This window comes from Heterodontus francisci, chromosome 18 (assembly GCF_036365525.1).
Source record: "Heterodontus francisci isolate sHetFra1 chromosome 18, sHetFra1.hap1, whole genome shotgun sequence".
Taxonomy (NCBI): domain Eukaryota; kingdom Metazoa; phylum Chordata; class Chondrichthyes; order Heterodontiformes; family Heterodontidae; genus Heterodontus; species Heterodontus francisci.
The window spans coordinates 76,005,312-76,031,401 of record NC_090388.1 but is presented as its reverse complement, the minus strand read 5'-3'; the positions used below and the strand labels follow the sequence as shown (position 1 = coordinate 76,031,401).

The window sequence follows — 26,090 nt, the reverse complement described above, 5'->3', positions numbered from 1 at the left end:
GGGCCTAGCAGGGCTAATGCACTGAGAATGGGCACTCTGAAGAGGGTTTTCTGTGCATGCGGAACAGTAACCCAGCTTGAGCCACAACCTTCATGGGTAAGATGAATAAGAAGAGAAGTCCCACTTTGAATTCTTTAACTTTTCACCTTAGCTCAGTTGGTAGCACTCTCACATCTGAGCCAGCTGGCTGTGGGTTCAAAATCCCACTCCAGAGACTTGAGCACATAATCCAGGCTGACGCTCCAGTGCTGAGGGAGTGCTGCACTGTCAAGAGCTGCCATCTTTCAGATAAGACAGTAAACCGAGGCCCCATCAGCCTTTTCAGGTGGGCATAAAAGACCCCCTGGCACTATTCTGAAGAAGAACTGGAGAGTTATCCCTGGTGACCTGGCCAATATTTATCCCTCAACCAACATGTCTAAAACAGATAATCTGGTCATTATCACATTGCTGTTTGTGGGATCTTGCTGTGCACAACTTGCCTGCCATTACGTTACAACAGCGACTGCACTTCAAAAGTACTTTATTGGCTGTAAAGTGCTTTAGGATATCCTGAGGTTGTGAAAGGTGCTATGTAAATGCAAATCTTCTTTTGATTCCTTATCCAATGGGGGCGAAACACAAACCATGATCTTACCGTTAAAAACTGCAAACAGAAATTTTCCCATTTAAAAACCCAGAATAATCTGTCTGTTTCTGCCTGAACAATCCAGTACACAGCTGTGAACACAGTAATTATATAACCGTTACAGTTTGCAGATTACTGTGTAAAGGAGGACCCGTTTCTGGGACAGTGGATTTCTCTTATTTAATCATGTTCCTATCTATTTCAGATATTAATTTGCCTAGCAGTCAAACTTAGTAGTCTTAAAGTCACAATGGAGGGCTCTTTCAGGTAGGGTGGTGTTTTCACAGCTGAGTCCTGTGATTTAAGCTCCATTTTCCCATATACATAACTGTTAGGCCAGGTGAGAAGTGAGTGAATGGCTTCCTTCTCATTCTGCCTCTCGGTTGACTGCAGGTTTTTTTTTAAAAAAGAATTTACTTGTCAATTTAGTGACTGTCTAACTGTTTAAGTGCTGTGACTGTAAAAGATACACACAGACAGGTTTTCTTGTAAGGTTTTAAAGGAAAAGGAAATAGTGTTTATTGTTAATTCCCGATAAATAAAAATAAAATGCTCCAACTCTCACTCATACATGCACCCAAGAGATTCACACATACACAGAAGTAGGTTACAAAGAGGAAGGGTAGGTTAATTTGTTTGAGTATCCAAAAGAAAGTCAATCATATATGAATCCTGTAGGTTGATGCATTGGATGATTTCAGGCTGTGCTCAGTGATTTTCCTTGGATTCCGCGCAGAGCCGATTTAGTCTTGACAGAGGATCTCTGTTTTTTCCTTTGAAGTCAGCAGCTGTTTGGTTTACGTTGAAGACGCTGCCTCCGATGTTTGGCTGGTCATATACAGGCAGGATACACGCTTGCAGTATGGCTGGAGAAAGAGAGAGGGACCACGAGTTCTGTCTCGCTGTTACCCACTCATAGTCTCTGTGACTGACTGATTCTGGAGAAGCAGTCTCTTTCCAACACAAAGGGTTAGCTTCCAACCACATGACCTCTAGTCACAATCTAGCCAGTTACCAAATATGGTCACAGCAAGCTGGGAAACCCTCATTCCAGGTCCATTGTCTAAAGTGATGAGTTTAACTGACAGGTCCGCACCAACCTGGATAAACAGATTATGTCTGAATGTCTGCAAGTTCAGATAATGGGTCATTTACACTCGCTTAAACTGATAGTTCTGGTGGTTCAGACAGCCCGAATCCTTTCTGATAGCTTTGTAATTTGCAAGGTGAACTCATGTAAATGTTTGGCCTTTTTACAAACTGCTGTTTAGGCCAGTTAAAAAAACTATTTGTCAGCCTTTTTAAAACTCAGTCTGTGGCTTCAGTCCACTCAATAAATAAGGTCATTTTTGATGAAAGGTAGCTTTATAACATAATGCAACCGCGAGGAATTAGACCCTGTGATTCAAATCTTGTCTCTCAAAGGGCTTCCAAAATCACAATGGGCATTGCCCTGAGGGGGGAATACACGGCCATCATGGGCGCTCTCCTGATTGTTACGAAGCTGCTGCCAGACCTTATTAAATTCATTGCAGGGCGAATAGAAAGATAGTCCGTCCACCTCCTGTACCCAGGGTTAGATCTCCTTCAATCACTCCACAACAACAACTTGCATTTATATAGCACCTTTAACATAGTAAAATGTCCCAAGGCTCTTCACAGGAGCAGTATAAGATAAGATTTGACGCCAAGCCACATAATGAGATAAAAGTTTGGTCAAAGATGTAGGTTTCAAGGAGAGAGAGGCAGAAGGAGGGAGCTGTTGTGCCCAGGGACAGTCTTGACCCCGGTGGGGAGGGATCAGTCCCCCCCTCCCCTACTGCTTTTCTACTGGTAGTGTGCTATTGGCAGTCGGAGTACTGCATACCTTGCTACCTGGCAATGAAGATAGAAAGGAAAGGAAAGTCTTGGATTTACATAGCACCTGTCACGATCTCAGCGTGTCCCAAAGGGCTTTACAGCCAATGAAATACTTTTGAAATGTAGTCACTGTTGTAATGTAGGGAACACAGCAGCCAATTTGCACATAGCAAGCTCCCACAAGCAGCATTGTGATAATGACCGGATCATCTGTATTTTATGAGTTGGTTGAGGGATACATGTTGGCCAGGACACCAGAGGGAACTCTCCTGTTCTTTTAAATTGTGCCTGGGTTCTTTAACATTCATCCAAGACAGCCGATGAGGCCTTGAATTAACATCTCATTCATAAGATGGCACCGCTGACTGTGTCGCTGTCCCTCTGTGCTGCACTGGAGTTTTAGCCATTGTGTGTTCAAGTCTCTGGAGTAGGACTCGAATCCATGACCACCTGACCCAGAGGCACAAGTGTTAGCCACTAAGCCATAAATATATGAACAGCTTTATGTACCAATCTAGCAAGGGATGGGTGAGTTTGTTCTGTGTGGCAAGTTAAAAGCAGGCTTATATTTGTTCTTATGATGATTTCTGCTACATCTGTTCTTGCTTTCTGCAGTGATCCCATACAGAGCTGTCATTATTCCCATCAAAAAGCTGAGTAACTCTATCACTACCTCCAATCCTTGGATCAGTGTGTCGGGTGAGCTGGGGGACACTGGGGTGATGCAGGTCCCCAAGAACGTTTTGGAAATGACTTTTGAGGTTGGTACATTGCACAGCTCTTTTTACTTTTCTTTTTAAACGATATGACTTTCAAACTGTTATTAAAATCTCATCCTTGTCTTCATATCCCTCCCTATTTCTGTAGCCTCCAGCCCACAACCTTCCAATATCTCTGTGCTCTTCCAATTCTGGTCTCTTGCATATCCCCATTTGCTGCAGCATTCGCGGTCGTGCCTTTGGCTACCTAGGCCTAAGCTTTGGAATTCCCTCCCCAAAACTGTTTCCTTATCTACCTCTCTCTCTCCTCCTTGAAGACACTCCTTAAAACCTACCTTTTTGACCAAGCTTTTAGTCACCTATCCTAATATGTGGCTCAGTGTCAAATTGTATTTGATAATGCTCCTGTGAAGCACCATTGGATGTTTCATTACATTAAATGTGCTATATCAATGCAAATTGTTGCTGTATTGTGATCTATCCTGAAAGACTACCCTCACTAACTCGCCTCACTTTGTGAAATGAAAGGACTGACTCTGCAATCAGGTGATCCCTGGCAAAGATTAGCTCTGGCAGGGAGCACAGGTCGAGGCATTGTGTGCCCACTGTTCATGATTTCCCACCCAGTAGAACATAGTCTATAGACCTGAGCTTCGGGAGAGCATCCAGTCATGGCATTGGTCTTCAAGACCCATTGCACTGTTTCCAATTCTAACTCTTCCATTCCAAACCATGAAACAGAGGAATTTGTTTCAGCTCATTCAGTCTTCCTCTTCACGTACAGTCTGGTTTTCAAAACCTTAGCTTAGGGGTCACCTTATTAGTACTTTTTGATTTACCTCATCTTCTCATTTAACCTTTGAAGGGAGGAAGGAAGGTACAGGACTATGGGGTGAGGGAAGGACAATGGGATTGGTTTTGAATTGCTCCAGCAAAGAGCCAGCCTGGGCACAATGGGATGAATGGCCTTATTCTGTGCATGCGAGTTCTTTTGACTTTGGTTCTTTGCAATAAGCCTGAGTCCCTCACCTAAGTTCCTCTGGATACTGAATATATTTGTTGTATAATGTAATCTTTTTCTTTCAAATTTTCTCATCTCTCCCTGTGGTGCTGACTTTTATACTGAAATTTGGTTTCTCAATTGCTGGTTGCTCTCCAGTACCTCATCTAATTAGCTGTTTTTGTTGTGAGTCTTGAGAGTGGGGCTGTTCAACCCAGGGTTGCATCGCAGCTGAAGTCGATCCTCTCCTCACCTAAACTACACACGCACTTTCCAAGAGGGGGGCGTCCATGGATTTTTTTTTAAAGCCATCCCCCCCCCCCACCCCCGCCACAAACCCGGGGCTGCTGAGGCCAATTATTGCCCCACTAGTGCTGCCAGAATCTCATTGCAAGCACAGAGGCAGCACATCAGGGATTTTACCCAAGCACAAATAGGTCAGGCAAATTTCCACTGGACAGAGGATCTAGAGGAGAGTCAGCAGAAAGGGAAGAGGAATGGAGACTGTATCTAGAGAGCAGACTGTTGTGTTGCAGTTGGGACTTGCGAATTGCTAATCTATGTATTCTTTTTGCCCCTTTCAGTGCCAGAATCTGGGCAAACTGACAACGGTTCAGATCGGACATGACAACTCAGGCCTCTTGGCCAAGTGGCTGGTGGATTGCGTGATGGTCAGGAACGAGATCACCGGGCACACTTACAGGTAAGGACTTAACAACGCTACACAAAACACTTCCTTTCGGCAGGTCTGTGCAATTCACTCAGCTGGCTGCCTGCAATCCCGGACAACATCACGTATAAAGGAATGTACTGCTGGAGATCTTAAATAGCAACCCAGTAAATGCTGGAAATGCATAGCAGGCCAGGTAGTATCTGTGGAGAGAGAGTGAGAGTCCCTTCTTCACAAGTGGAACAAGAGAGGTGGAATGACATAGGAATACATCCAGGAAATGGAGGTGAAATACACACATGTACATTTATGACATATATATATATACATAAATACACATATATGTATAGTTCATGTGTATATATAGAGAGGAGATAAATACACATGAAAACAAACACACATAGGCATTCGCAGTTGTGTGTCTGTATATGTGTGTGTATATCTATGTCTATGTGTGTGTATATATACACATAGATAATATGTACGGTAGTTAGGAAGCACAGAGAGTGAGGGGAGGCCTCTAGTAGGGTATTGGGAGCTACAGTGGATCATTAATAGGACCCTCAACACCAGAACATCTTTTAGAAACAGGCAATATTTACTTCAGACAACCCACAAGAAAAGATGGCTTTGATACAGTGTTGCCACGGTTTTGTTTGATGGCTTGCACACCTTTATTGCATTACATCAGGTTCCCTTGTGGCCGGTGGCTCGGGAAAGGAGTGGACGATGGCAGTTTGGAGCGGATCCTGGTTGGCGAACTCATCACCCCGGTCGTGGAGGAGGACCTGAGCAAACAGTGCCGCACTCCACCTCAGCTACGATCGCCAACCATCGCACGGCGACTGAGCATCACATCCCTCGGAGGAAAGACGGCCAGTAAGTACCCTTAGCTGTTACAACAACGTGGTGTGACGTGGGTGATGTCCACTGTTCAACACCGCAGCCTCACAGCTTCAGCGACCCGGGTTCGATTCTGGGTACTGCCTGTGCGGAGTTTGCAAGTTCCCCCTGTGTCTGCGTGGGTTTCCGCCGGGTGCTCTGGTTTCCTCCCACCTCCAAAAGACTTGCAGGTTGATATGTAAATTGGCCATTGTAAATTGCCCCTAGTGTAGGTAAGTGGTAGGAGAATGGTGGGGATGTGGTAGAGAATATGGGATTAATGTAGGGTTAGTATAAATCGGTGGTTGTTGGTCGGCACAGACTCGGTGGGCCGAAGGGCCTGTTTCAGTGCTGTATCTCTAAATAAATAAATAAACTCCCCACCTGACCACAGCAAGTGTATTTGTATTAGAGTTTAACCCCTTGGTGTTTTATTTTTCGAATAAACAGACAGCGACAGGTTTTCTTGTAGGTTTTAAAAAGCAGAAAGTCAATTGTTTATTGATCAATACGCCAAATCCCAAAATTGTTACATCTGCATCCACTCACGCATTCGCTCGCACACGCAAGCACGCGCGCACACACACACAAAGAGACAGATAGGGAAGGGATAAAGGAAGGTGACTTTTGGTTCAGTGGTGGAACAAGGGTGGAAAGCTTACCATAAACGTGTTGAATTCTCTTGGAAATCAAGTTCTCGATGGAGGCAGGCCTGAGATGATTGTAAATTTCTCTTGATTGAATGTTCCATTGAAGAGGGTGGGTTACTTCTAACTTTCATTGTTGTATAATGGAGATACAGGATTCTGCAGCAGGTCTGATGTGCTCTCTCTGGCTTGGCTGGAACGTAAGCTGTTAGGATGTTGCACTCTCTCTCTCTCTGGCTGTCTTTTCTTAAAGGCAAAGCTATTATTTCTCCCCTCCTGGTAGGAGACACTTTGGTCTCTTCCTCATGGTGATCGCACAAAGCCCACGACGTGGCCTCTTCACAACTTCTTTGTTTCAGAGGAAGATATTCAATTCTGGAATGTTTTAGGGTAGGTGTAGGATGGGTTCAGTTTACATCTCTTAGCTTTAAAGAGTTATCCTTTGTCTCTGTCAGACAGTTTGAATACACAGAAGTCCAATCCCTTTTTTCTTCGTGGCCATTTTGAACTATTGTTTACTTTTTAAGATAAAGGTTCATTTTTGAAAAGATAGAGTCTATTTTCCATAACTCTTCACAGTTAGTCCATGGTTATTGTTTCATCGCACCTCTGGTGTACTTGACACAGCTTGCAAATTGGCTCAATGAGCTGACTGCCTCTGGCTGTCTAAATTCATGGGATGCAAGGCCATCTCTAGGAAGCAGTCTCAGAACACCTGGGCTTCACGTCAGGCTGAATGTGACTGCAGTGCATAGCCATAGAACATTATTGAGAAGATCCCATTAGGTTGATCGGACTGTTCATGTGAAGAGAGACTTCCCATTGCAATTCAGTCGGGGGCGCTCTTCTGAGGTTGGGACTGAGGCACATTGTTGGGGAAAAGCAGAGGGTGCTTCACTCTGCATCTAACTATGTTATTTATACCTGCCCTTGGAGTGTCTGACATGGAAAGTGTTCCATTTCTCGGTGCTAACATCCCTCAGCTGATGACTTCCAAAAGAATTGTTCCATTTTCCTCCAAGACAGGAGCTAATCTACAAGATGGCCACAAAGTAAGATTGGCTTCGTCTCTATAGCTGGCACTACGTATCATATAGGAAGTAGCCTTTGTCTTATTGGTAGCATTCCTGCCTCTTGAGGCAGAAGGTACAGGGTTCAGATTGTGCTCCAGACAGTCCTGTCAAGTGGAGACCATAATTATGGCTCTGAATTCCAGTGGGATGCTTGTGTCTGAACAGTGGAGTGCTGCAAGGATCAGTGCTGGGGCCTCAGCTATTTACACTCTATATTAATGACTTGGATGAAGAGACAAAGAGTAATGTATCTATGTTTGCTGATTTTACAAAGCTCGGTGGAAAGGTAAGCTGCGGGAAGGATGTAAAGAGGCTGCAAAGAGATTTGACAGGTTAAGTGAGTGGGCAACAAGATGGCAAATGGAGTATAATGTAGGGAAGTGTGAAGTTGTTCACTCTGGTCCTAAAAATAGAAAAGCAGAATTTCTTTTAAAGGTGTGAAACTGGTAAGTGTTGGTGTTCAGAGAGACTTGGGTATACTCGTACAAGGAATGCACAAAGTTAACATGCAGGTACAGCAGGCTATTAGGAAGGCAAATGGCATGTTGGCCTTTATTGCAAGGGGATTGGAGTGCAGAAATAAAGAAGTCTTACTAAAACTGTACAGGGCTTTGGTGAGACCGCACCTGGAATACTGTGTGGAGTTTTGGTCTCCACATTTAAGAAAGGATATACTTGCACTGGGGGCAGTGCAGTGAAGATTTACTAAATTGGTCCCTGGGATGAGGGGGTTGCCCTATGATGAGGGGCTGTGTAAATTGGGCCTATATTCTCTGGAGTTCAGAAGAATGAGAGGCAATCTAAAAGATTCTGAAAGGGCTTGACAGGGTAGAAGCTGAGAGATTGTTCCCACTGGTCAGGGAATCTAGAACACGGGGACATAGTCTCAGGATAAGGGGCCAATCATTCAGGACTGAGACAAGGAGAAATTACTTCACTCAAAGGGTTGTGAATCTTTGGAATTCTCTACCCCAGAGGGTTGTGGATGCTCCTTCATTGAATACATTTAAGGCTGGGATAGATAGATTTATGGTCTTGCAGGGAATCAAGGGATATGGGGAGCAGGCAGGAAAGTGGAATTGAAGCCCAAGATCAGCCATGATCATATTGAATGGTGGAGCAGGCTCGATGGGCCATATGGTCTACTTCTGCTCCTATTTCATGTATTCTTGTGTCTGGTGGGTGTGGATGGTCCCCCTCATCATACAGATTGTGGGAGCCCATAAAATCCTCCAACCGTATAGGACCAACCACCCCATCGACTGGTACAATGATGTTTATGGCCGTGGAAGGAGTGTTCACATCCCGGCCTGTCAGATTGCAAATCTTTCCAATACTTCTTGTTTGCCAAGAGCAGGTCATCCTCCCAAATGGCCAGTCTTTCATCTTCTGACTGGTCTAAAGTGTCCTTGCACATTCTGTTCTAATATGGAAAGAAATGAAGATGATGAAGGCTGGGTACATTCTGGGTGAAGAGAAAGTTAATTGCAAAAATTTTTGATTGATGGATTTTTCACAGAGTAATTTTTCTTTAGATTTCTGAACATTACAATTGAAAATCAGAATTAGGGGTTGTATTTGCTAAAGTTGTTTCTCTCTAGTTGTGTTTTTGGAGGAGGAGGAAGAGGATGAAAGGAAGAATGTGAAAAGAATTTGTTGAGACCAGATGTGAATTGGCCACATTGGTCATTTGTACAGGCCATGGTGCACCTCTCTGGGATTGCCCCAGTCCATTTTACCAGGGTGGCAGGGACTGGATTGAGCTGGTTGCTCGAATCTGGCAATTAAGTCACCACAGCCCCAACATTCTGTGCCTCAGACCCATTCCAAGCTACCGCAGATAGCACCAGCAAGACAAAGGCCTTGGAGAGGGTGGAGAGGAGATTTACGAGAATGGTGCTAGGGATGAGGGACTTCAATTATGTGGAGAAGCTGGGATTGCTCTCCTTTTAGTAGAGAGGGTTAAGGGGAGATTTAACAGAGGTATTCAAAATTAGGAGTGGATTTGATAGAGTAGAGAAAGAGAAACTGTTTTCACTGGCAGGAGGGTCAGTAACCAGAGGACACAGATTTAAGATAATTGGCAAAAGAACCAGAGGGAGATGAGAACTTTTCTTTTATGCAGCAAGTTGTTATGATGTGGAATGTACTATCTGAAAGTGGGGTGGAAACAGAGTCAATAGTAACTTTCAAAAGGGAATTGGATATAAACTTGGAAAGAAAGGATTTGCAGGGCTATGGGGAAAGAGTAGGGGAAGACGGACAAACTGGATAGCTCTTGCTAAGAGCCAGCATAGGCAGGATGGACCGAGCAGCCACCTTCTGTGCTGTTTGATTCTATGATCAGTTAATCTGCAATGTATAGATGTATTAAGCAGATCACTGTGCATCAGTCACTAGTGGCGTTCCACAGGGATCTTTGTTAGGGTCCCAACGATTCACCCTATTTATTAACAACATAGATGATGGGATATAGAACCCCATATCCAAGTCTGACGATGTCATAAAGATAGGCAGCATTGTAATCAGTATAGATGCCAGCATAAAATAACAAAGTGATATTAATAAATTAAGTGAATGAGAAAAACTGTGGCAAATGGATTTCAATATAGGCAAGTGTGAGGTCCTCCACCTTGGACCTAAAAAGGATAGAACAAGGTAATTTCTAAATAGGGATGAGCTAGAAACAGTGGAGGTCCAAAGAGACTTGGGGGGTCCAGGTACACAGATCATTAAAATGTCATGAACAGGTACAGAAAGTAATCAAAAAGGCTAATGTAATATTGGTCTTTATATCCAGAAAACTAGAATGCAGTAAGGTAGAAGTCATGCTTCAGCTATGCAAAGCTCGAGTTAGATCACACGGAGCAGTTCAGGCACTATACCTTAGGAAGGATATATTGGCCTTGGAGGGAGTGCAGCATAGATTTACCTGGATACCTGGACCCCAAGGGATAAATTACAAGGAGAGATTAAACAATCTAAGGTTGTATTCCCTGGAATTTAGAAGGTTAAATGGCGATTTCATTGACATTTTCAAGATATCAAGGGGAACAGATAGGGTAGATAGATAGAAACTATTATTGCTGGTTCAGGAGTCTAGGACGCAGGATCATAGTCTAAAAATTAGAGCCAGACCTTTCAGGAGTGAAATTAGAAAGCACTGCTACACGCAAAGGGTAATAGAGGTTTAGAACTCTCTTCCGCAAACAGTGATTAATACTATATCAGTTGTCAATTTTAATTCTGAGATTGATAGATTCTTATTAATAGTGGGGCAAAGGTGGGTATATGGAATTAGGTCAGAGATCAGCCATGATCTCATTGAGTGGCAGAACAGGCTCGATGGGCTAAACGGCCTTCGTATGTTGCTATCATTGGCTAGGGGAAACATCTTCATAATTTTTCCCATGGAAACTTGTCAGCTCAGTTAATCTTTTTCATTTTTCTCTGACAGAACCCAATGCTGGCCAAATCCAAGAAGGAATTGGAGAATCTATAAATAACATTGTGAAGCATTTTCATAAGCCAGAAAAAGAGGTAGGTTTCAAAAACATGGTATATTTGAGTCTCAGTGAAGATGTCAGTGAGCATCAGCTGAATTTTTTTCTTGCTTTGGTTCCTTATATGTTAGCTGTGGCTCAGTGGGTAGCACTCTTATCTCTGAGTTAGAAGGCTGTAGGTTCAAGTTCTACACCAGAGACTTAACCACAAAATCTAGGCTGACAGCTCAGTACTGAGGGAGTGCTGCATTGTCAGAGGTACCACCTCTCAGATGAGATGTTAAACTGCAGCCCTGTCTTTCTTCTCAGGTGGACTATTTGAAGAAGAGCAGGGAAGTTTTTCCTGGTGCCCGGCCAGTATTTATCCCTCAGCAAACAACCAACACCAAAATTGGATGATCTGGTCATTGCTGTTCGTGGGATCTTGCAGTGCACAAATTGGCTGCTGCATTTCCTACATTGCAAAAGTATGCCATTGGGTCTGAATTTGCTTTGGGACGTCTAGAGGTTATCAAAAGACCTGTGTAAATGTGAGCTTTTTTCCATTTCTCAAAGGCACTTACTCTCCCCACAGGCAGTTCATGAGTGCCAGCTGCCCTCTGTTACCTTATTGAAGTATCTATTCTTAACGTCAGCCAGATTGATTTGTACTTAGTCGTTGGAATCCCAGCCAAGCTTAATCCTGATCCCATACAACAGATGTAATGAGGTCACCAGATAATGATGAGGAGTGGGAGCTGTATCAGATTTATTTCTCTCCCTCTCTGAGGCTGCTGTTGGGGTGAGGGTGGAGCAGATCCAATTATGGTACCCAACTACTGTCTTGACCAAGATTAGCTAACTCAGCATAGGCCAAGAATCAAACCTGGGGCCTTCTGGTCTCCAAGGATCAGCACCATGCACACACTACCTTTATCCACAAGGTCATTTGGTCAAACCGGTGAGTTTTAAAGAGGCTCATAAAGAATTGGCAAGAGTTGGAGAGGCTGAGGGGTAGGCAGAGAGAATTCAAAAACGTGGGGCCTAGGTGACTGGAAGCACAGCCATTGGGAGTGGATGCACAAGAGTCCAGAGTCAAAGGAGAGAAGGTATAAAAGATAAACAAGAAATGCTGGAAATACTCAGCAGGTCTGGCAGCATCTGTGGAGAGAGAAGCAAAGTTAACGTTTCAGGTCAGTGACCTGACATAGGTTGGTGAGGACATGGATAAGCTGGCGTTTACTGAGTGGAGGATAGGAGTTTGGTCTGGAGAGCACTGTAATAATTGAGCCTGGAGGAGACGAAGGCTTGGAGGAGGATTTCTGCAGCAGATGGGCTGTGGAAGGGGCGGAGACGGCCAATGTTATGGGGGTGGAAGTAGGTGCTTTGCAATGGAGAGTTTAAGGGTTTGAAGTTTGGTTTAGGGTTGAATAAGATACCGCAGTTGTAGAATTATGAAGCTGACCTGGTTAAAGGTCATGTGACCATCAGCTGAAGGGGAGGGTTAACAACTTACATTTGTGTTGAAATGTTCCTTGTTATCTAGTGGACCTCCCCTGATGTTGCTCATGCAGTATCAGAGAATATTGCGGTACAGGACACAGTGGAGCTACAGTGACACCATGTGGCCACAGCCTATAACTTAATGATCTGTTTACATAGGGAATTCTCAATATAACCAATTATATTGGCATTTTGAACATTAAATATTGAAACAATTACCATCTTGACAGTAGAAATTAAAGTATGTGGACAGGAAATGGTGTACAGGCACATGGCGGAATATTTTAACTTAACCCGCCCATCGGGAAACTGATAGGATTGTGTGGAACGCTGGCTTTATTTCCACCTGATTTTAATCTCTAATGAAGGCAGTGCAGAGTAATACTGGGCCAGGTGTAAAACCAGCATTCCACACAACCCCATGGGTTTCCCGCTCAGTGAGTTAGGTTAAACAGACCCCCAAGACTGTCAGGATAACATTTTACAGATATGTGATGGCACATTCACAACATCACAGAATCACAGAATTGTTACAGCGCAGAAGGAGGCCATTCGGCCCATCGAGTCTGCACCAGCTGTCTGAATGAGCAGTTCACCTAATGCCATTTCCCTGCCTTCTCCCCATAACCCTGCACGTTCTTCCTTTTCATATAACTGTCTAATTCCCTTTTGAATGCTTCAGTTGAACCTGCCTCCACCACAGTCTCAGGCTGTGCATTCCAGACCTTAACCACTCGCTGTGTGAACAAGTTTTTCCTCATGTTGCTTTTGCTTCTCTTACCAAATGCTTTAAATCTGTGCCCTCTTGTTCTCGATCCTTTCATGCGTGGAAACGATTTCTCTCCATCTACTCTGTCCAGACCCTTTATGGTTTTGAATACCTCTATCAAATCTCCTCTCAACCTTCTCTTTAAGGAAAACTGTCCCAACTTCTTCAATCTAACTTCATAACTGAAGTTCCTAATCCCTGGAACCATTCTCATGAATCTTTTCTGCACACTCTCTAATGCCTTCATATCCTTCCTAAAGTGTGGCACCCAGAATTGGACGCAATACTCCAGCTGAGACTGAACTAATGTCTTATACAAGTTCAACATACCCTCCTTGCTCTTGTACTCTATGTCCCTATTAATAGAGCCCAGGATACTGTATGCTTTATTAACTGCTGTCTCCAACCTGTCCTGCCACCTTCAATGACTTATGCACATATACACCCAGGTCCCTCTGCTCCTGCACCCCCTTTAGAATTGTACCCTTTATTTTATATTGTCTCTCCATGTTCCTCCTACCAAAATGTATCACTTCACATTTCTCTGCATTCAACTTCATCTGCCACCTGTCCACCCATTCCACCAACTCGTCTCTGAACCTTCTATATTATATTTGTCATTGATCCAGTTTGGCCAGTCACTCGTTCTTTCAAAGGACTGTCAGTAAATTTCTGAGAGATAAGCTGGCCACCAAAGGGGTAATGTTCCAACTTAAAATGGTTACAGCACAGAAGGAGGCCATTCGACCCGTTGTGACTGGGACGTCTCGCTGCAAGAGCAACTCACCTAGTCCCATTCCCCCTGCCCTTTCCCCGTAACCCTGCAATTTTTCTCTTCAGGTCCTTAGCCAGATCCCTTTTGAAAGCCCTGATTGTATCTGCCTCCACCACACTCTCAGGCAGTGCATTCCAAATCCTAACCACTCGCTGTGTAAAGAGGTTTTTCCTCATGTCGTCACCTTAAATCTGTGCTCCTGTTGGGGAATCTCAGACACATGCTGTACAGGGTGTTCAAATGTTGTCTCCCACTCTTTACAAGGTGTGAAAGCTTTAACCCAACAGCCCAATCTTAAATCCACATTGTTCTGGATAACAAATCGTCTACTCTGGAAAACGTAACTGAAGGAAGCTCGACGGACTGTGTTCTTCTAGCCTGAGAGTCACATTCCATTTTCTGTTTTTATGAGGTGGAGGTGTTAACTAGGATGGTTATTATATTGTTGAATTGTTATAAGAGGTAAAGTTAATCTCTGAACTTGAGCTGTGATTGCTCTCTCTGCCCCTCTCCCTACTCCTGGAAAGGGCTCACTTTCTAAGGAAAGGTCGAGAGTTTTCACTCAGAAGAATTCAGCCCAATTCAGCCTTCCACCTTTCCCCTGCACAGATTCTATGGTTCAAACATATCTGCCTACAGCAAGGTATAAATCCACCTTGGACCAGGAGTTTGTCCAGTTCTTTACTTTCTGTAGACTGTGTTCAAGAACTATCAGCTGGTTGTATTTCCACAGAGAGGTAGTCTGACCATCCTGCTGTGTGGGGAGTTTGGCCTGGTCTCCGCCCTGGAGCAAGTCTTTCACCATGGGTTCAAGTCTGCACGGCTCTTTCAGAAGAATGTCTTCATCTGGGACTTTATAGGTGAGTGGCAGAAAGCTGATGGTCTTCCTGTGCTGGACACGCGCAGGTAGTCACCACTTGACAGAGCTGATGACTATATAATGTGGTCATGAGCTACCCCAATGTATAAAGACATCACCCAATGTGATGCTGAGCCTGGAAGTTCAAAGTATGAAGTCGGCCTGTGCTGAACTAGCAGGTTCCAGGAGCAATGGAGGGAGGGACAGTACAATGGGCCCTACCATTTCTGGGCTGGCAGTGGCTGATTGCTAGCCAGTAATTTTTCCTGATGCATGATTCATGGCCATGCGACGGTTGCTGATTGGCTGTTGCTTGTCATGTGACAGTGGCTGGCACTGATTTGCGTGCTGCAATTTTAAGCCCTCTGGTTGGCTATGGTAAACATTCTATGAGACATTTGTCAACAGGGTTACATCTCTGTACAAGAGACCATGGGATGGGAAAAATTACAATCGGCTAATCTTTGTTACTGAAGTAGAGTATTTGACTCGGATTGTTCCATCCTGGCTTTATTTTCTAATAAATGCTGTGGGCAGTTTTTCTTCTTTCCTCCTCCTACTCCTTAGTGTCGGCCAGGGGTCTGCAACCTTTAACATCACATTTGCAGCTCCCAACCTTTTCCAGTTGGGTCGCATTATCATGAAAAAAAGCCTAAAAAATGAAGTCAAGAAAAATGAGAGCTGTGTTTTTATTGTCGGGGAAGAAAACTAATCATTATGCTACATTTTACAGTTTCAAATTATTATTTTAACAAAAAACATGGTGCTCTAAATAAACTTGTTTGAGTGGTATAGCTACAGCATGGTTATAGATAATGCTTTTGGTTCGACCACTATTGTTTCTAATATAACTGAGATGATAAATTATTCGGAATGTGCTGTTAGTAGCTATTTCTTAATCACGGGAACGAATAGCCGAAAAAATGGTCTTAATTCTATGCATCTTAATAGTTTATTTTAAAGATGACTATATTGACAAAATTATAATTTAAAAAGTGATAATTCAGAGTTGGGTCTGTTTTAATTTCATTTTTTTTTTCTGTTGATACCTAAATTCAAGCATGTATTTTATTTTTGCAAAAGAGACACTTGGCAATTTCCCAAGTATTTTGATTTAGCAATGCTGAATTTTTGTCTTGTGGCTTCCAGTAGTTTTTATTTTAGGTAATTTTTTTTTTTGAAAAAAGGATCTTCAGGTAAAAAAAAGTTGCAGAGCCTTGGCATTGGGGCACTGAGGACAATTGCAACATCCCAACAACTGCTGTTCCTTAGCTGAGAACAGCAATCAGGAGCGACATTCTCGGCTTTGCACTGTGGAGGTGGCTGTATACTGCCACCTTGTGGAATCCTCTTGATAGACAATTGTAAAGAATTCCATTTCAGAGAATCATAGAATGGTGACAGCACAGAAGGAGGCCATTCGGCCCGTCGTATCTGTGCCGGCCCTCTGCAAGAGCAACTCACCTAGTCCCACTCCCCCTCCTTTTCCCCATAGCGCTGCAAATTTTTGTCTTCTGATAATTATCCAGTTCTCTTTTGAAAGCCTAGATTGAATCTGCCTCTACCACATTCTCAGGCAGTGCATTCCAGATCCTAACCACTCGCTGCATAAAAAGGTTTCTCCTCATGTCGCTGTTGTTTCTTTTGCCAATCATCTTAAATTGGTGTCCACTGGTTCTGGATCCTTCCGCCAATGGAAACAGTTTCTCCCTATCTACTCTGTCCAGACCCCCTCATGATTTTGAACATCTCTATCAAATCTCCTCTTAATCTTCTCTTCTCCAAGGAGAACAGCCCCAGCTTCTCCAACCTATCCACATAACTGAAGTTCCTCATCCTGGAACCATTTTCGTGAATCTTTTCTGCATCCCCTCTAATGCCTTCACATCCTTCCTAAAGTGTGACGCCCAGAACTGGACACAATACTCCAGTTGAGGCGGAACCAGTGTTTTATACACATTTATCATAACCACCTTGTTTTTGTACTCTATGCCCCTATTCATAAAGCCCAGGAAGCTGTTTGCTTTATTAACTGCTTTCTCAACCTGCCCTGCAACCTTCGATGATTTATACACAGTCTCCGACATGGAACGTTGATACCAAATGGTGCATTATGTTTCTGTCATCATTCCTCTACATTTTAGTCTCGGAGTATCCTGTGATCCTGCTCGATCAGCCTCTGATTGGACTTGAGCCTGTGATCTAGGCTGAGCCTTCAGTGCAGTAATATGGGAATGCTGCATTAGTAATAGTTCCAGGCAGGATTAGATATTCTGCCCATCAAATTCAGTGTTGTCTAAAACATTTGTGGCTAGTTGGGATTCCAGGCATGACTAGTTGCATTTCTGGTTAGTAAATAAAAATTGTTGTTAGGCATGTGATCTAATTCTCATATTCAACAACAATATCTTGCATTTAGCAGTTTAGGAACAGGCTCTTTAGCCCCTCGAATTTGTTCTACCATTCAATGAGATTATGGCTGATTTGCAATCTAACTCTATATACCCGCCTTTGCCCCATGTCCCTTGATATATTACCCAACAAACCATCTTGATCTAAGTCAGACAGGGAGCCAGTGTTCAGGTTCAGGGGTTCAAATTTCTCAGGCTGCACAGTCCACAAGTTCATCTTTTTCCACCTCTCTAAAATGCAGAGAAAGCCGTCACGTACTTTGAAACAGCCGAGGAGGATGAGGAGTCACAAGAAAGCCTGCTGCAGCTGAAAGCTTGTTCTACAATATTCTGTCAGTACGTTAACGCCATCACCACAGCACCCAGGAATATCGGAAAGGATGGGAAGCTGCAGCTGCTCGTCTGTCTTGGGGCAAGGTACGGATAAAGTATCCCAAAGTACAAATGTTGTGAGGTTTGTCATTTATAATTCAGCTGTAAGTTGAGAGCATTCCCCTCATTTCCGGCCTCCCTTTCCTCACAGGGCTGACCCTTTCTATATCCACTAGTGCCAAACTCCTCCAGAGTTTCTGACTGCCCCTGACCACCTGTCTTCAGGCATTGCTGGCTGCTCCCGATGCATTTTAGAATTGGAAAATTCAACTGAGCTGACTTCCTACATGACTTAGCTGGATCCTTTTATCCCACCTGTCTCTTCCCAACTCACCAGGTGCATGGTTCAGAGCTGCCGCAAGGTGGCACTCAGCCAATGAGAAGGAAGGAAAATGTAAAATTACAATTAAAGACAGTGCTTAGAACTCTTGCTATACATGTAGCTAGACGAGGCAAGTTAAAAGTCAGCAGCACGGTTTGTAGAGATCATAGGAATTTCTGCTTTCTCATTATGAAAGACTGACCCAACGCTTAATGGTAAGGGGTCTGTCCCAGCTCAGAGCAGGGAGCCAGCAGACTAACTCTTTTTAAGTCAGTCCTTTCAGCCAGAGAATGGTACAGAGCACTGGCTGATCTATAAAAGGGGGGAAATGTAGATAAAATAGTAGAGAATCTTCCAACACAAGAGCCCATGTGGCCTGTTGTGATTGTGCCAGCTCTTTGAAAGGCCTATGCAATTAGTTCCACTCCCCTGCTTTTTCCCCATAGCAAATGTTCTGAAATCACTCATTATGGGTGATTTATAAACCGCTCCCCACACCCCCTCCCCTGCCGACTGATGATTTTGAATTGTCCTGTAAAAATATTTGGGGAGAGAGGTGTAGCTATGGGAGTGAGCAGCAGACATGGGGAAAATTCAGTCCAGCATTAGAAGTTTTTAGAAAGTTGTAAGCCTGCCCTTGTGCTCGAACTCCTAAAGAGGAAGTACTTGTATTGGTACTCTGCTACGCAACAACCTTCATTTATATAGCACCTTTCACATTCCAAGGTGCATTGCCGGGAGCATTATCAGACAAAGATTGACACCGAGTATAAGAAGGAAATATTAGAAGAGGTGACCAAATGCTTAATCAAAGATCATAAAGGAGGAGAGAGAGGCAGAGAAATTCAGGAAAAGAATTCCAGAGCTTTGGGCCTCGGCTGCCGAAGGCATGGCTGCCAATGGTGGGGTGAAGGGAGTGGGAGATCACAAGTGGCCAGAATTGGGGGAGCACAGAGATCTCAGAGGGTGGTAGGGCTGGAGGAGGTTACAGACTTGGGGGTGGGTGGTGGAAGGGGGCGAGGTACACGAGAGCCAAACCTAATTCACATTGGCAGCCCACTGCGACTTGAATTGAGCTGCGGCCCATTCGAGCAGGAGCGAAAGATGGAAGGTGTTTTGAGTTCGTCCTTCACTTTTCCTCTCTCTCCCCCCCTCTCTGTGACGCAGGGATCATTTGCTGCCCCAGTGGATCCCACTGCTGGCAGAGTGCCCAGTGATCTCAAGGATGTACGAGGACGGCGCCCTGCTCCGGGATCATGCGGCTGTCAACTCGCTGATCCGTGTCCTACAGGCACTGCACGAGTTCAACATCACACTGGAAGCCTCACTGGTCAAGGGCATCGACCTGTAGTATTGGTTTTCTGAAGGCAGAGACCCTCCCCCACCCCTCCCGTCTTCCTCTGACATATTGAAGGGGAGGGGCTCTCTCTACACGGCGTTTGGGGTACCGATCATGTGACACTGTACGGAGACAGACATCAAAACAGACTGCAGAAAGGTCACGCCCGCCAGCTGACCCTGGCAGAAGACAATAGTATTGATCACATTACAAAGAAGCCGGATAAATAGCGAGAAGAATATTTTTGCCTGTTAGATGCGTGTAAATAAAGTGTACCTTTCCCGAAAAGTTATGACACTGTCAGCTGTTCACCAGAACTTACTGGTTTAAATAATTGATCTAATTTAGGAAACTTTAGAGGGGAGTTCCCCTCCCTCCACTTGTACCCCCTGTTGTGTAAATACTGTGGTTTTTTTTTGCTTGTGGGTACATCTGTGTTGAATGAAGAAAACCTCAATGCCATTTGGGGTGGTGGAAATGAGTGGATGGGCCTCGCGCTTTCCTCCAAAGTATTTTTTTGTCTGTACCCTTCTCATTTCACCCTTCCCAACTCCAAAAATCCTGAAACTGCTCCTGATATCCCCACCCTCGATTTTCCCGCTTAATTCCCTCGCCCCACCCCCCACCCCCCAGCTGCTTGCTCGCTATGATTCTGCTGCAACAACAGACAAAAGGCCACTGATGAATTAATTTTTTCAGAGGTATTGCTTATTAAAGAGCTGCCCCCATTTAGTACGCTGTGGAGCAGGGACCCTGTAAATAGATCCAAATCCCAGAGCCTGTTTGTAAGACCCGTCCCTGTCTCCTGGAGATGTGACTGGTGCCAGTATGAGGAGGAGCAAAATGTTGCGAGGGCATGTGGCAGATTGCGAGTGCCCTTCGCCAAGTGCCACTTCGAGTAGCACCTGCCGTCATAACCCATCAGCTTGCAAAAACAAATTTAATCGTATTTCAATTATTTATTGGTTAAAACTGGAATCACTCAGTTTGTTTTGAGCGAGCCAGTGAGTGATTTGCAATGAAACTGGAAGAAGTGCTCCCCCGATGGACAGGTGGGGGAGTGCGGCACTCTGTGGGATACCTCTCTGCAAAGACGACCCCTTCCCTGCATCTCCTTCAGCTTCAGTACCCCCACTGCCCCCACCCCGATCCACTGGGGGAGGAAGGAGGAAATCATCCTGCATTCTTGCTGCTGCTGGAAGTGCTGCCTCCTTTAGCCGAACAACCATCTGGCATTCACTGCCCAGACTGACTTGAGCAAACATTTTAGGTGAAAAGGAAGGTGGAGAACTAACGGAAAATAAGGTGGGTGGGAGGAATAGTGTTTTAAAAATCAGTATTTAAGGAAACCTTGCAAATTCTAGAAGTCTGCAGTAAAAATAGAAAATGCTGGGAATAAACTGTCAGCGACTGAGGAGACAAAGGACCTGTTAATATTGCAAACAGAGGCCCTTTAATTGCAGTGAAGAGCCTTGAACCCAAGACTTAATCTGCCTCTGCTTTCAGATGCTGTGCGTTTCCAGTCATTCTCAGTCATTGGAAGGAGTTGCCTTTGAAGAGATAACGGAATACCACGTGGAAAGCTTCCCAGTGTTAGGAATTCCATGGGGAAGCTTGCAAAGATAAAGGCCCCTCATTCCAATAGCTGCATTGGCTGTCAAACACAAGACTAAGAGGGAGGTACAGCTCCACTCGCTCCCACTGTCCTGGGAATGCCGCGTTTGAACATTCTTTCCATTTGAGCCTGATAAACACTGCAGGTGTGTAATGTCTGGTGCTGTCTTCTGCAGGAGCTCACAACTGAATCAGTAGATGAGCACAGCAGTGAAATCCTAAATCGCTGTGAGCTCACAATTATTTTGAGAATAATTTTCTTTTTTTCTTCTTTGGAGAGTGTCCATTTCATTCAGTTAAGGCCTGTAGGTAGCTCAGACCACAGTGTCACAGGATGGTCATCATCTACAAGCACAAGATAATGGGTGAGAAAAGGTCCACCCTTCTCTATCCACTAAACATTGCCCCATTGCAGAGGAGGTACAATGCTGACCCATTTCAGGATATCTTCTGGAAAAATCCTCCCTCACTCCTTCAGGAATTTCTTGGATACTATGATTACCCATGATGCACTGAAGTAACTCCCTCCTTTCCCCCCACCGTCCCCCACAAGCTCCCACCCCACCTCATTGCACCTGACATTTCATAATGTCTTCCTCATTCAGGAACTCTCTTTTATAAAGGCCTGTAGCCTGCCTGTAATTATCATATCTAGGGTTGCTAACCCTCCAGGAGTCTTCATAATTAAAGATTAAATCTCTTGAATGTTGCCCAGGAGAAAAATAATGGCATTAAAAAAAAAATGTTGTCCTTTCTCTCTTTCTTTGAATATTTGCATTTATTAATTGCAAAACTAGGGGAGTTGGGGGTGGGGTGGGGCGGGGCAGTTAGAGGAGGGACGGCATGTGAGGAAATCTCCAGGGATATGTCCAAGCAGGGTTAGAAACCCTAAACATACCTGTGAAGATTCTTGAACCTGCAGGTACTGAGAGTTGGAACAATGCATGAACATAGGTAATACTGATGGCAGTATCTGAAGTTGGATCTCGATGCCCCATTGTTAGAGAGTTGAGCAGAGGCCCACACCATGGGACTAATGTACCTGTGGGCATTGGTATTTTGCAAAGCAATTGCTGGAAGAATTTAAGGCACTTTATTGGAATATCTGATTAACCAGCATGTCCTCATTGGATGAAAAATGGTTGGCAAAACTATTTTTTTGGAGAGGAATGAGAACCAGTTGCATACTCTATAGCACTTCCAGTGCTAACTTGGTAGATGCCCTATGCAGCTGAACTCTGCAGACCAGAAGGCCCTACGTTTGCTATCCAGTCTTTGCTGAATTCACTGCAATTGGCTTCAACACCCTCGTTCCCCCCCCCCCCCCCCCCCCGTTCATTGGCTAAGGAGCAGAAAATTTCACTCCGAATCTGCCCAGCGACTGCTGAAAGGTGCGTGTGTGGCTGCTGGGTGAGCACAGGCTCAGCCTCAGCTGTGATGCCCACCAGGGATGAACAGCCAATGGTTCACCAGACTCGGGTATAAAGAATAGCCACACAGGCGAGGGACTGCAGGAGCGCTGTAGCCCTGCAGGAGCCAACATCCCTCTGGGCAGAGCAGAGGGGCAAGACGGGCAGCAAAACAGAAATGGACAGATTGCACTGTGGTGCGTTATGATGTAACTTATACAATTACAAGAATGATTAGCCAAACAATTTGTTTGTATGTGTGTGTGAATATGGGGACCCTGTAAAATGCAAGAAGTACCTATTGGTTCAGCCTTCCCTGCATTGCACATAAGTGCAGCAATTTATCTGCACAGTATTAAACCTTGCTGCCAACAATTCTGACAGAAACTAGGTGAGGGGTGACGATTCAATATGTGGGTGCCTGGGTGACGAGGCCCTAATCACCCGAGCAAAAGTACGTGGCCAAGACACCATCAAGGAGGTGTCCACTGCTGTGTCTCAGTTGCTGCTGTTTGCTGTAGGCTGCTGAACAGGTATTAATATGGACAAGTAGGCATGATTATAGTATATTTTTTTGAGTGCTCGTCCTCTTTTTAAAATAAAAATGACTGTTAACTTTACATGGAATTTACAGCACAGAAACACCATTCAGCCCATCTGCTCAATGTCAGTGTTTATGCTGTGCATGAGCCTCCACTCACTCCAATATTTCTCACCCTATCAGCATCGCCTTCTATTTCTTTCTCTCTCAACTAACTTCCTCAAAATGCATTGATACAGTTTGCCTCAAATACTCCACGTGGTAGTGAGTTCTCATTCTCACCACATTAAATAAAGAAGTTTCTTCCTAATTCCTTATTGGACTTATTAGTGATATTTATAGTTCTGGGTTCTGCCACAAGTGGAATCATCTGCATTTACCCTATCAAACCGCTTCGTAATTTTAAAGACCGATATCAGGGCACTCCTCCGCCTTCTCTCTTCTCGAGAAAAAAGCCTCAGACTCTTCCGTCTTTTCTAATAGTTATAATCTCTCAATTCTACTACTGTTTGTCAGAAGTGTGGAGTTCCAATATTTCAGGTCTCTTTCCTCCACCCCCATCATGTGGGCTTGCTTTCCCGATAAGACAGTAATGCAGACTAACATTGTGCACAGGGCTCCCTCCTTTCTGATCCTTACTGAAGCTTCTGACTGTCCACACACGCACACTACCCAGATTTGTTTAAAATAATGTGTTATTATTAAAGAATCTGATAAATGTTATCAGTGGAAAATGTGAATTGCTGACTTTGTACATGTGTCCTATAACTGATGCATTGGTAATAAAAGGTAAGGAAGCTGACAAGTCATGTATTCATTGTTGGGGTGTATCTTTATTCCCTCAGTTAGTTTACATATGAAGACACAAAGATGTTGGTAGGAAAAGACCAACAGGTCAATCAATACTGCCCCACACTCATGATGGCTGGATCATCATGACGAGACACTTCCCACTTACCTTCACCCCTGCCACAACCATGTAACCTCCTGAGAGAGGCAAAAGAAGGGAAAAAATGCAGAGCCAATAAGGGAAAATATCTTTTGGAAAATTCCCCTCCGACCCCTTCACGAAATCAAACCAGTCCAGCAAATCTACTTACCTTCTATATGATACAATCTCTGCCCCAATCAACACCCGTCCAACTCCTTTTAAAGTAATAGAGAATCATCGCCCACCCCATCAACCTGCAATGTTCACTACTGTCTTGTAAAAGAATCACCTACAACAACAATTTGCCCTGAAATAGTGCCTAACATAATAAAAAGTCCCAAACTGCTTCACACGACTGTTATCAAATAAAATTTGACAGCAAGCCACATAAAGCCAAAAGCTTGGTCAAAGAAGTAGGTTTTAAGGAGTGTCATAAAGGAGGAAAGAGAGGTGTAGGGAAGGAATTCCAGAGCTTAGGATCTAGGCAGCTGAAGGTACAGCCACCATGGTGGAGTGATTAAAATTAGGGATGCTCAACAGGCAAGAATTAGATGAGTGCAGATATCTTGGAAGGTTGTAGGGCTGGAGGCTATCACAGAAATAGGGAGGAGTGAGGCCATGGAGGGATTTGAAAACAGATGAGAATTTTAAAATAAAGGCATTGCTTGCCAGGTGACAGGGTAGGTCAGCAAGCAAAGAGCTGAATGATGAATGGGTCAGTGCAAGTAAGGACATGGGCAGCAGAATTTTGAATGACTTTAAGTTTACAGTGTAGAATGTGGGAGACCAGCCAAGAGGCAGTTGGATTAGTCAAGTCTAGAGGTGATAAAGGCATGGATGAGGGTTTTAGCAGCAGATGAACTGAAGCAGGGACAGAATTGGGCAATGTTACAGAGGTGAAATAGACAGTCTTAGTAATGGCGTGGATATGTGGTTGGAAGATCATCTCTGGGTTAAATATGACACCAAGGTTGTGAACAGTCTGGTTCAGCCTGAGGCAGTTGCTAGGGAAAGGGATGGAATAGGTGGCTGGGGACCAGAGTTTGTAGTGGGGATTAGAAACGATGGCTTTGGTCTTCCCAATATTTAATCAGAGGAAATTTTTGCTCAACCAGTACTGGATGTCGGACAAGCAGTCTGGTCATTTAAGAGTCCAGGTGGTGAGGTAGACCTGGATGTCATCAGCATACATGTGAAAACTAACACTGCTTTTGGATGATGTCGCCAAGGGTCAGCATGTAGATGAGAAATAGACGGGGGGCAAAGATGAATCCTTGGAGGACACCAGAGATAATGGTGCAGGAGTGGGAATAGAAGCCATTGCAAGTGATTCTCTGGCTATGCTTAGATAGATAAGAATGGAACTGGGTGAGTGCAGTCACATCCAGCTGGACAACGGTGGAGGGACGTTGGAGGAGGATGGTGTGGTCAACCATGTCAAAGGCTGAAGACAGGTCAAGAAGGATGAAGAGGGAATGTTTACGTTTGTCACAGTTACATAAGATGCCATTTGTGACTTTCACAAGAGCAATTTCAGTAGCAGAAGGTGTGGTGGAAGCCTGATTGAGGGATTCAAACATGGAGTTCTGGGAAAGACGGTCTCAGATTTGGGAGGCAACAACACGCTCAAGAGTTTTGGAGAGGAAAGGAAGGGAGTGATAGTTTGCAAGGACGGTGGGGTTAAGGGTTTTTTGGGGGGGAGAAGAGCAATAACAGCAGATATAAAGGAGAGAGGGGCAGTTCTTGAGAAGCAAGAATCTAAAAAATCAGCTAACATGGGGACCAAGAGGGGAAGTTGGATGGTCAGCTGTTCAGTGGGAATAGGGTTAAGGGAGATGAAAGTGGGTCTCATGAACAAGGTGAGCTCTAAGACGGCATGAGGGAGATAGGAGAGAAACTCGAGAAAGATGTGAGTTCAGGGCTCGAGCAGGGGTCATTAGAGGAAGTTTGGCCTGGTGGGCTAGTGGGAGGGAGAGAAGTAGCAGAGGCAGCTGATTAAATGGTTTCAATCTTAGTGGCAAAAATCCACAGGCTCCGCCCACTACGGGTGGAGATGAGAGTGGAGGGGACCAGAGAAATATGTGTTTAAGAAGACAGTTTGCAATACAGAAACAGAGGAATTTCTTTGCATTCCAGGATGATCCTGGAATAGTGAGCAGTTTTAGCAGACGAGAGCAGGACCTGATGGTGCTTTATGTGGTCCAACTAGATCTGGCAGCGAATGGCTAAACCAGTTGTCTGCCATATCCGTTCAAGGCTGTGTCTCTTGTACTCGAGGGAGTGA

General features: G+C 44.4%; 1 protein-coding gene across 3 annotated transcripts in view; it reads left to right on the top strand.

The window, feature by feature from the left end:
- Positions 1-23,684, top strand: part of LOC137379731 (DENN domain-containing protein 5B-like) — a 299,114-nt gene extending 275,430 nt beyond the window's left edge. For all 3 annotated transcript variants that reach the window (XM_068051032.1, XM_068051033.1, XM_068051031.1), the window contains 7 exons: positions 3,104-3,249; positions 4,792-4,910; positions 5,569-5,756; positions 10,937-11,019; positions 14,742-14,868; positions 17,521-17,695; positions 19,140-23,684. In XM_068051032.1, the coding sequence (XP_067907133.1) occupies positions 3,104-3,249; positions 4,792-4,910; positions 5,569-5,756; positions 10,937-11,019; positions 14,742-14,868; positions 17,521-17,695; positions 19,140-19,323 (1,022 nt within the window). In that variant the 3' untranslated portion in view covers positions 19,324-23,684. The remainder of the gene's footprint in view (positions 1-3,103; positions 3,250-4,791; positions 4,911-5,568; positions 5,757-10,936; positions 11,020-14,741; positions 14,869-17,520; positions 17,696-19,139) is intronic.
- Positions 23,685-26,090: the final 2,406 nt, after the last annotated feature.